Source organism: Phlebotomus papatasi, chromosome 3 (genome assembly GCF_024763615.1).
Source record: "Phlebotomus papatasi isolate M1 chromosome 3, Ppap_2.1, whole genome shotgun sequence".
Lineage (NCBI taxonomy): Eukaryota > Metazoa > Arthropoda > Insecta > Diptera > Psychodidae > Phlebotomus > Phlebotomus papatasi.
The window spans coordinates 35,082,507-35,093,640 of NC_077224.1; the positions used below are offsets into that span (position 1 = coordinate 35,082,507).

General features: G+C 33.0%; 1 protein-coding gene across 1 annotated transcript in view; it reads left to right on the plus strand.

Annotated features, from left to right (window-relative positions):
• Positions 1 to 5,831, plus strand: part of LOC129805429 (lachesin-like) — a 65,499-nt gene extending 59,668 nt beyond the window's left edge. The window contains exons 9-11 of the mRNA XM_055853317.1: positions 234 to 362; positions 4,830 to 4,934; positions 5,001 to 5,831. Of these exons, the coding sequence (XP_055709292.1) occupies positions 234 to 362; positions 4,830 to 4,934; positions 5,001 to 5,062 (296 nt within the window). The 3' untranslated portion in view covers positions 5,063 to 5,831. The remainder of the gene's footprint in view (positions 1 to 233; positions 363 to 4,829; positions 4,935 to 5,000) is intronic.
• Positions 5,832 to 11,134: the final 5,303 nt, after the last annotated feature.

Below are 11,134 nucleotides of genomic sequence, written 5' to 3' on the forward strand. Positions count from 1 at the left end.
TGGCATAGGAGAAGAGAAGAGCCGAGCCACGACCGGAATATAAATTACTCTCTCCTGGGCTCTTATGGGATAAAATTTGGTTGTGTGCCATGAAACTGAATTCTCTCGAATCGCAGCTGCAGTTTGGTAATTAAAATATAGTGAAAATCAAAAAATCGTCTAGGAGCTATTCCTCAAATACCACATCGATGGGATTTATATCTCAAGAAGACTCTTTGCACATTCAATTGCAGTCCAACTACCAACTACCTTCTCACCAGGACCAACCACTACGGAGACTCAACGTAGAGATACATGGGATACGAAGGGCAGCATCAATAACAGCGCAAATGGACATCCTTCGGTCTACATTCTGGACAAAAGTAATAAATTTTTTTCACATTGCATTTATATACCCATTGACATAATTCACTTTTCTGTAACTTACTGTATTATTCGTTTAACTTTAGTTATCTCACTGACAGTTAAAACCGTTAAAACCGTTGTTTTTTTTATTTTAAAGTCAAATGATACAAATTCTAAATTTCGGAATGATTTGAGATTTCCCATATTATCAATTATATATATTTTCAAAGGACTTATAAAATTTTATTGATTTTTTTATAGACTTTCGAACTTAATTTAAAACGGCATGATGCTTGTTAAGTTTTTTTTATGTATTACGTAGTTCTGACAGTTGATGTCATCATGGACAACGTCAATTTATGTGTTTTTCTCTTGTTTCTGTTTCTAAAATTTTGTCAAATAATCTTTAAAATATTTTAATTCTATTTAATTCTATCAAATTAACATCATTTCCAAATTCAAACATAACAACTGTCAATCAATTCACTATAATGTTCACGCTCAGAACTTTCTTTTAATTTGGACTAGGAAAATTTATCAAAAATGGAAATAAAGTAAAGTACCCTCGAGTCGGTCGGTTCTTTAACTCGGCCAGTTGAATTATTTAATCATGTTTTTTAAACGTTTTATAGTCAATTTCTATTAAATTTTAACTATGACCTTATAATGTTAACTCTAGCCGAGTTGAGGAACCTTTACAGGGTACTTTACCTTACTGTTTCTTTATTTATCTTCTTTTTACTATCTAACTTCAACTGTAGGGGAGACTGGGGCAAAAAGTCACAAAACGGATATTTTATTTTTTTACAAGCTACTCGAGTGTTTCAAAAATTTCTAATTAGCGCAGTTTTATAGGAAATTTACTGCTCTAAAACTTTGTGAAAGTAATTTTCCTCTATTTCGTATGGAAATACGTTTATCGAGCCAATTTCTAAAAGCTAATTTTGTGACTATTCTCAAAAATGCTGGGGCAAATAGTACCAGACATGGGGTATTATCATATTTTGATTCGCTTCATTACGAGCTTCCGTAAATTTGAAAAAATACCTAGAAGACATATTTTCATAGAAAATTTGTTCATCTACAACTTTGTAAAATACCGTTCTCTGCGAGAGAAGAGAGAAAACGAGAAAACCGCTTTTCAAGCTATTTTAGAAAAAACACACAAAAGACTGCAAATCGTTTGACCAATGTAAACAACAAGCGGCGAGACATGATAATAACGTTTCTTTTCGCCGTGAGACATCAGAAATTGCTTCGCTTTATTGTTACTTTTTGCTCTATACCTTTTGTTACTTTTTACCCCAAGTGGCCATTTTTAATAAAGGGATTTCTGGAGAAAAGAACTTTTGTGAAATTCTAAAATATATAGCGGATTCGTATTCAAAAAATCCAATTTTTTTAGAAAATAATCACAAGTGCATCAATTTTGGAAAATAAGTAGGTAATAATTGTTATCTTCTGCAAGGAAAATATTTCAAAAATAGGACTAAAAATTTCGATATTTTTTTATTTTCTAAATTCCTTGTTCGCATTCTAAGAAACTTACGACATTGAATAAAATAGAAAAAATTTGAGCCGCTATCTTTTTTGCCTTGGAAGATATTGAATTTTGAATTTTTCGATTTGTGACTTTTTGCCCCAGTCTCCCCTAATCTGTTGGTCTGTTGGCCTTTACACACTCTGAGAAACGTCTGTCACTCATACTTCAAATTCAAATATTATAGGAGTATTGACAATTTTTTTTTCCACGAACGTGAAAAATTCACTCTTCATTCACTCTTCATTCACACTTCACAATATTTCAAATATTTATTGAAGAAAACTTCTTAAAAATGTAGAGGCCATGGATTTAAAAATGAGGATTTACCCTGAATAATCAGGCTTTACAAATGTAATTTCGAGGACACGTAATGTAACTATAGGATAGGGGTCATCACTTATGGATGTTATACACTTATGGTCTGTACACACTAGAGAAATTTACGCCCATATTGAAGAGTTTTTCCTACATAAGCATAGGAAATTTGCTTCAATATGGACGGACATAAATTTCTTTAGTGTATAGAAGCCATTATGGATAGCTGACAAAAAGCTTCCATTTTTACCTAGTTCGAAAAATAACAAATTTTTTAATTACATCTTAAGCTGCTAATTTTATAATTTTTTCGGAATCAGTTTTAGTTAAAGATTGAAGATTTCTGCCAGCTGTCCATAAGTATATAACGTTCATAAGTGATGACTCCACCCTATTTCGTTTTCCTCAAAATTTCTGTCAATTTATATTTCCTTATCAATCTAACATATTCTACAACTTTGAAGAGAAGTTACAGTACGACTCCATTAGAGTCAACGCATTAGATTCTTTTATATCTGCAATATTCTAAGTTATTACTTGTTGTACTTACTGATTTACTTGTTAAAAATTGTGTCTGGTTCTTACTTAACAAAAGTATTTTAAAAGTTAAACATTAAATCTGAACTTTTGCACATTTTTTTGCGGTATTTAAAATTTTAAGAGGTTGACTCTATCGGAGTCTTACTGTATGAAGATCCTCACAAAGACGTGGCTAATTCAAGTGCCTTGAACATTAATCATATAACAAATTATAAATACATTACGATTAGTGATAAAACAAATTCTTTGAAGAAAATTGGTTATTGCTTTTTTGTCATGATCCTGATGATAGTTCAATCAGGATAGATTTAAAGGCGGCTCTTATCTTACATATTCTTCAGATTTAAGTTCTAGCCATTTGGCTTAATTATTTTAATTTTGATCAAGGAAGATTTATGGAAAAGTTTATAACATAAGATCCCCCCCCCCAAAGTCAGACTGATCTTCGGGAAAATTTGCCTGTAATGTCTTGTACACACGAGAGAAATTTATGCCCGTATTGAAGAGTTTTTCCTACATAAGCGTAGGGAATTTGCTTCCATATGGACATTAATTTCCCTAATGTATAGAGGCCATAAAGGATTAAGTACAGAAAATTTATGCTAAGATCATCGATTATCTTAAAGCCCAAAATAGACACAGGGATCGACTTAGGGATCAGACCGAAAAATGAGGATTGGTGTCGATACACCATCAGCCCATAATTTGGAGGATCAGACTGATCTTTTAAAAGAATCTTAAAATTCTTTAAGATTAGAGTAAAGAGAATATCAGAGTGCTCCTTACTGTACGAAAAATCCATTGATATTGCGCTTAAGAAGCCTTTCAGCAATTAAAGTGTGGAGATTTAATATGTAGAAATTTACGCTGAAAACGCTAATCCTTGATCCTAAATCCTCAGTGTATAATAGTTTGGGCTGATCCTTTACCGCCAAAATTTTCGAACTGAGTATTCTCGAGGATCAGCCTGTGTCTATTTTCGGCATAAGCCCGTAGTGTATGACACTTTGAGCTAAAGTTTTACAGCAGAATTCTACAGACTAAGTATTTTCTAGGATCAGTCCAGGTCTATTTAGGCCGTTATGCTCACCCTTACGCCATAGACACACTTACAACTTAAGCCGAAAGATGGTTTAACGTAATTATACTCAAAATAATGATAACCCTCCATTTCCATCAGTTTTTGACTAATCAGTTTCTCGGCTTAACCCTTTAAGGACGAGTGAGACACCGGAGCCCAAAAAAACAAAAACCGTTTTTTCTGACTTTTAAAAGGTAAACAAAATTCTATAGTTAAAAAAATAGTTTTTTTTTTTATTGGGACACCGATACTCCACTCCTTAACTGTGTTATCACACTTGCACATTAAAATTTTAATATGATTCACATTAATTGTCGCTGGTGAGAGTCCAAATGTTAAATATGTGTATTTGAATCATTTTATATTCAAAATTTGATCTATTTGTTGATACAAAGGTAAACTTGGCCCGCAAAATTTGATATAAATTGATTTATAGCATTAATGCGAAAAATTAATGCGATTTTCTCTTTAATTTTTTAATGTGAAAAGTATTTATGCTTTAGGTAAATTTAAACTTATTTTTGCAGGCCGAGTCCACTTCTTTATCAATAAATAGAAAAACCCCAAATATTAAGTGACTTAAAGACACAAATAACATATTTGGATACTCACAAGCGACAATTAATGTGAATCACATTAAAATTTTAATGTGCAAGTGTGATAACGCCGTAAGGGTTATGTCGAGAAATAGCTTAGTTAGTGGGAAACTAATGGGAATTTAGTCAAATTATTATTTTGATTAAAAGTTAGTCTCTGCTTAAATCGTAAGTGTGTCTAGGGTACTGGGATTCAGTATTTATGGAGAATGATTCATTTGATTTTAAAAGAATTTTAGAATTTTAGATTGAGAATTGTAAGGCTTGGGGAAATCAGCAAAATACCCAGACTGAAATCTATCTTATAGAGTCAAATTTTACCTAATTAAAATTATATAATATTAAAAAAAATGAACAATTTTTTTTGCAAAATATAAAATACATAAATATATTGTAAATTACTTTAAAGATTCTCGAATGACATCAAACTTGAATGACATCGGGAAATCGGAGCACAAGTCTACAGACAAATCTAAAGGATTTAACAATTTACCCATAGATTTTAACAACAAAGGTAAGATATTCATTATTAATTTCAGTAAATCTAATAAAATTTACAATGTAATATTTCTCTAAATAGGAATCTCCTCACAATCTGTCTCACCTACATTTTGGATTGCACTTGCCATACTTTTGATGTAGAAAGCATTATTTATAGCAGAATATAAACTGAAATATTACTCTAGTGAAATTTAAGACAAATGCAGGGTTTAACACATATAAACTTATACATATATCAAATAGGAAATATGTCTTATTAAAACTTTGTAAACTCAATACTAGAAATAATATTTTACTATACACACAGAAAATGTTGATTTGCAAATTGATTAAGTTTTGTGTCTAAGAAAATGAGAAGCGCGGTTTTTCGTAAACTACATTAACAAATTGTATAAGACGATGATTATTATTGCGGTAGAGATGTAACAATGTAAAGTTGTGTCTAATTAATCCTAATTTAATGAATTGTTTGCTTGCCGTGGTATCTGGAAAATTGTGTGAATTTGGAATGGATAAGTCGAAAAAACACTTGAGATTGTTAAAAATACGATGGATTGTTTGGTGTTTGAAACGTTAAAAAAAAGAAAATTAAAAAAAAAATTAAAGCAAAGTGTCCAAAAAAGGTGTAATGCAATATGCATAAATTCAACTGCCTCATAGAGTATCCTAATTGTAAAAGCACCTTTAATTTGAGCTTAATCTGAGACACTTGTTGATTTTGTAGGAGAATTATTCATTTTAAGATTTTTAGAAGAAAATTATATACTATAAAGAATGAAGTAATACTCAAATATACGTACGTGGATGTTTTAGCCTAATATATGAAAAATACCAAATAATTTATATACATATATTGAACAGAAAGAAAAATATACCAAGGGAAATATATAGAAGTGCTTTAAAATAAATTAACAAATGATTGTTTTAATTGAATTTTTTAAATTGTTTTACAGATTAGTAAAGTTTAGCTGTTTAGCACACATGGCACTTCCAGAATAAGCTTTATGCCACTCAGAGGCACTGTTTTTTTGCAGTATTTTCGTGAAATAATCTATACACACTGACTGGTTAGGTAATGCTCTGTGGAAATCAGTAAGTAAATTAATAAAGTAAGTAAATAAATAAGTAAGTAGACTATTAAAATTGTACAATTATAATTTCTTATTGCATGAACGTAAGGAAATATTAAGTATAATTAAGTATTTAATGTTTTATCCTTAGTTTATCATCAATTCTATTATTTCAACTCCTTAAAGGTTTACGTAGGCCATTTAGACTACAATAAACCAAATATTGGTTTTCTTTTTAACTTTTTAAATATTTTGATCTTTTTTTTAAACTTACTTTGTGGTGGTAGTAATGATTACATAGAGTTGATTAATTAGAAGTCAAAAACAAAATATTTCCTGTTAGCAGATATGTTAAACTCGTATAGATTCTTGAAAAAAAAATTAAATCAGAATTTTTAGGGGAATGTTATATAAAAAATACTAGTTTTGCCAAGAGTTTTGCCGTATTTTACACAGCATTTTTTTTTTGTAAAATAAGTCGTAATAAAAGAAACAAACAATCCTTTGTCGAAGTACGAGTTCAACTCATCTACTAATAGGAAATATTAGGGTTTTTGACTTCTTTTTGAATGAATCACCTCTGAGTCAATGTCACTACCACAAAATAAGTTTTATAATAAAAAATGTCTCCGAAAATCACGCCCCAACGGCTGGATTTTCAAAATTCATAAACGAACATTTCAGAAAATAATAGTTTAACAATTTAACGACGAGACATTTTTTACGGACTGAAAATCAACAATAAAAATTAAACTGAGAAATATAATCAATCATAAATCTTACATTTAACCTTGGAAAGTCCAACAGAGTCTAATTCGGTGTATTTTGTGCTTCTATGAACGATAGGGACAAAAAGAGCCCAAAAATTTAAGTAATTTTTCTGACAATACCAATGAATAATATTTTTCGTTTTAATGAAAAATATTACGTTTGAGTATTGTAGTTTGTATTGTAAAAACGGTTTTGCTTAAAAAAAATTAAAAATATAAAAGTAGTATATATCGAGCAAGTCGGCGCATATGACGTCACGCGCTGACGTCATAATCGAGCAAGTCGGCGTGACGTCATCTGGATGATGACGTCATATTTATGATGACGTCACCCATATATGATGACGTCACATATTTTCTGACGTCACACCCTGGAGGCATGACGCAATATTTTGAGATGACGTCACACCCCCACCCCCTGGGAGGCTGACGTCACTGGGCGGAAATTTAAATTTGAATTTTCCGTTGGTATACGAGCGCCATCTATGATTGCAATTTTGAATTTCGAATGCCCATCCGCCATTTTGGATGCCCGTCCGCCATTTTGAATGCCCATCCACTATTTTGATTTCTGTCCGCCATTTTTTATTTTCTGTCCGCCATTTTGAATGCCCATCCACCATTTTGATTTCTGTCCGCCATTTTTTATTTTCTGCCCGCCATTTTTAATGCCCATCCACCATTTTTATTTTTGTCCGCCATTTTTGTTACCGACCGCTGCTCTTATTTTTCTATGCGCGCCCTCTGTTATTCCTATTTATTAACTATTTCCCTAATTTTTTTTCGCGATATGAAAATTTTTTGGTCGAGACCTGGGATTGAACCGACAGATACTTAAAGTCTTAAACGTAATGTGTACAGCCACTTAGACCACACGGCCAAGAAGCTAGCTGATGGGCTGCCGTTGAATCGTGAACCGTTGCATCGCGCACAGGCTGACGTCACCCATGCAGATACCCCATACAGGCATTTCCCCATGCATTCATGCATTTTCATACACATACACACATACATGTCCCGTGGGAATAATTGCGCGCGTCACTTGGTGGGAAAAACAGCCAGAGAGTGAAGGCTTCAGATTTCGGCGCACGGTGTCTGGATATATGAGCCTTCCTGTGAACCACATTTAAAGAATGCATTCGATAGCAAAAAATTGGCACGGGCTGTGTCATATGGAATTGCAGATTAATTGTCGTGGGATTTTTTTAATTGCTGTGGGAATTTTCTCTTTTTAAATGAAACAAATCATTTTTATATTAAATAAATTTTTATTATAACATTTTCCTGATTTTTTTATGACAAGATGATGTTCCTATTCTTATCTATTTCAAGCTTTGCATCATATTCTGCATATACAATACAAGTAATTGTGTTCTGTAAGGTTTGCGAAAAACGTGCCTCTATACGAATTGAGCCCTGATCTAACAAAGAAAGACACCCTTGCGAATGAGCATCGGGATTTAGATCGTAGGCAAGAATGAAATAGCCATTCTTGAAATCTTTATAAGTGATCTCATGCCCTCTATCATCATAATGAATCCCCGTACCCGTGAAGAGAGTTTGATAAGCTTTTGCATATTGATCTTGAGCAAAGTTCATTTGCAATGGTTGTATAGGATAAGGTGTACCATTGACAAGAAGAACAAAATCTGAAATGTTGTAATGTTGGAAGTTAAATGGATTTTTAGATTTTTGACCATTGTATGCTAGATTATCTACCATAGCAAAAATTACTCTTCGGGGCAAAACTCCGTGAATAATGTTATCCAGATTTATAGAGTTTGACGCTGATGGGACTGTAACAGTTTTAATTTCAACTTTCTTATAATGATATTGGGCATTTTTATGTTCCAAAACCTTGTTGTGTGCAAACAATATATTAGGATTTAGAGTCACCTGCTTCATGTACATGGTTGCTTCATGAACGCGAAATTGGGGGTTCAGACTTTCATTGCATAAGATAAAGAATGATGGTTTTTCAAGAGTGATAATTACTCGCAAATCTACATTGTTAATTAGAAATGTGGGTTGATTAAACAGGTCACAATGCAGTTTCCCTAAAACTTCAACTACTTTGCTATTTTTAAACAAATTCTTCCTCTCGGTAAACCCAGTGTTGGTAAAACTTAAATCTTCCATGCCCCCAGTATCTCGAATCCATCCAGAATTGCGTAGAAATGTATCTTTTGCTCCCTTTCCATAGGTTAGAAGAGTCTCAAAGTAGCTTCGATAATGATAGTCTCCTTCATTTTGGGAAATTGTTTTCCCATTTAGAGAAACTGAGACAGAACGAATCATCGAATGAAGAATGTTATTTACAACTCCTGGCTGCTCCACATCCTCCTCGTTGAAGTTTTCGCCATTCTCCTTAAGGAGTTGGATTTTAAATTTGATGTAGATTGAAGACAAATCTCGGTAACAATCTCCATGCGCCACTGAGTAAAATTCTATAACTTTAGGATTCTCGAGACTTGCCAATGGTTGATAAGAGATTTCATCGGCGCGTAGAATGGATGTTTGTACAGGAGGTGTTAGAAAAATATCCAACTCGCTCTTCATGCACTCTTTGTACTCTGCCATTATGAGAAAATGTCTAAATTTCGCGGTTTTTGATTTTTATTCGATTTCACTTTCTTCAATTTGCGCTTCCTTTTTGAAATGGCTGATTTAATCTTGTGGAGAATATTATTCTTTTTACTTGTTCCTGCAGATCCTGAAGGTAAGGATGATGTAGAAAGAATAGGATTTCTCTGTCGGGATCTGGTATTTATACCTTCCCCAGTCATATTTCGTACTTTTTTAATAATTTTCTGCTTCAACTCATCTCGGGCCTCTGTACCACGCTGCAACAAAATCTGTTTGATTGGTTTTGTACCAAGATCAGTTAGAATTTGGGCACCAGTTTTCGCAGCTTGTGTCTTGAGAGCTGACAATCCATTCATAAATAATGGTCTTAGAAATCTCATCAGACCTCCAAGGATTGACCCAAGACCTCTTCCTCTTTGTACACCGAAAAAATCAGGAACATATACATTCCCAATTTCTCCGTGTCCAATTTGTTTCATATAATACGACGTGTAAAGGCTAGCCATGTTTGATAGAGTGTAGAAATTTGCAATTTCAGATGTATTTATACCCTTGCAAGATCTCATCTCAGCTTCCTCTTAAAATGAAGCACTAACATTGTCGGCGTAGAACTTGGTTGAAAATTGTATGTTTCTCCATTCTGAGATGTTATAAGTATTTCTATTGTATCAAAACTGTTTTTTTCGAGAGGAAAATATTGTATGGAATTAAAAGATTTATAAATTTCACTATTTTGAATCAATAGGATTGTCCTCAAACATCTTGCAAAAGTATTACTCACTAATTGCGGCTTTATAATGTCTGAATAAACAAACATTAAATCGCGGGTATGATTTGGTGGAGCTGCTTGGGGTGTTATAGAGGGATGAAAAGTTGATGTTACAATTTCATCTTCATTGATGTTTCTCTCAATAGGAGGCGATTGAGAATTATGCAAAATATCCAAAAGCTTTTCTCTGTTTATTTCTTTATAAGGTATTTCTTGCAATATTATTTTCATAATTTCTTCGATTGATTCGTAATTGTCTTTGTACAGAGGTACATTAATCTCGCCATCACCCACAGGAACTGTTATTGTAGTTAGAGGGGTTTCTGAATTATAAAATCCAAATGTTTGCCCTACTGAATAATCAGGCAGTTCACATTCAATTTCCATGATATGTTCTGACGGACCACCATCTTTTGTAGTATTAATTATTTTAACAGAATCTGGTTTAATTGTAGAGCATTTTGTAAATTCATCTATGACACTTTTCACACGACTATCAAAATTTTTCTCCTCTAAACTGACCCCAAGAATTATTTCATCACGTGGAGGCTCTTCTAATGAGAATCCATTTCTCAAAAGAAAAAGTAAACTGTGAAAAGGGGTGATCGTTGCATAAATTGGTATTTTCGTGGGTCTAACCCTGTTTTCATTATGAATCAATATAGTTCTTGGCTTTATTACTTTGGGCTTTGTACGTTCATCAGCTGTTTCAGCGACATTGAATGCAATTTCAGCGAGTCCAACGACCCAGTCGTCACCGAGGAAAAGCTTAGTCGGCAGTTTGGTCCGGAAATGTGCAAGTGTATTGCTTGGAAAATATTTCTGTGAGGAATTGCTGAGAAGAGTTAAATAAAACTCGTCTCTCATTTCAAGCGATGCCATGCTGTTTCGATAGATCAGATTGATTGATCCAATGGGGGGTGTTATCACCCTTAAATTTTACAAAGTACTGTAATTTTTTCCCCAAACCCCGGGTTTTTATAATTTTCTCAATTGGAGGGTGTCCATTCTTGATTCT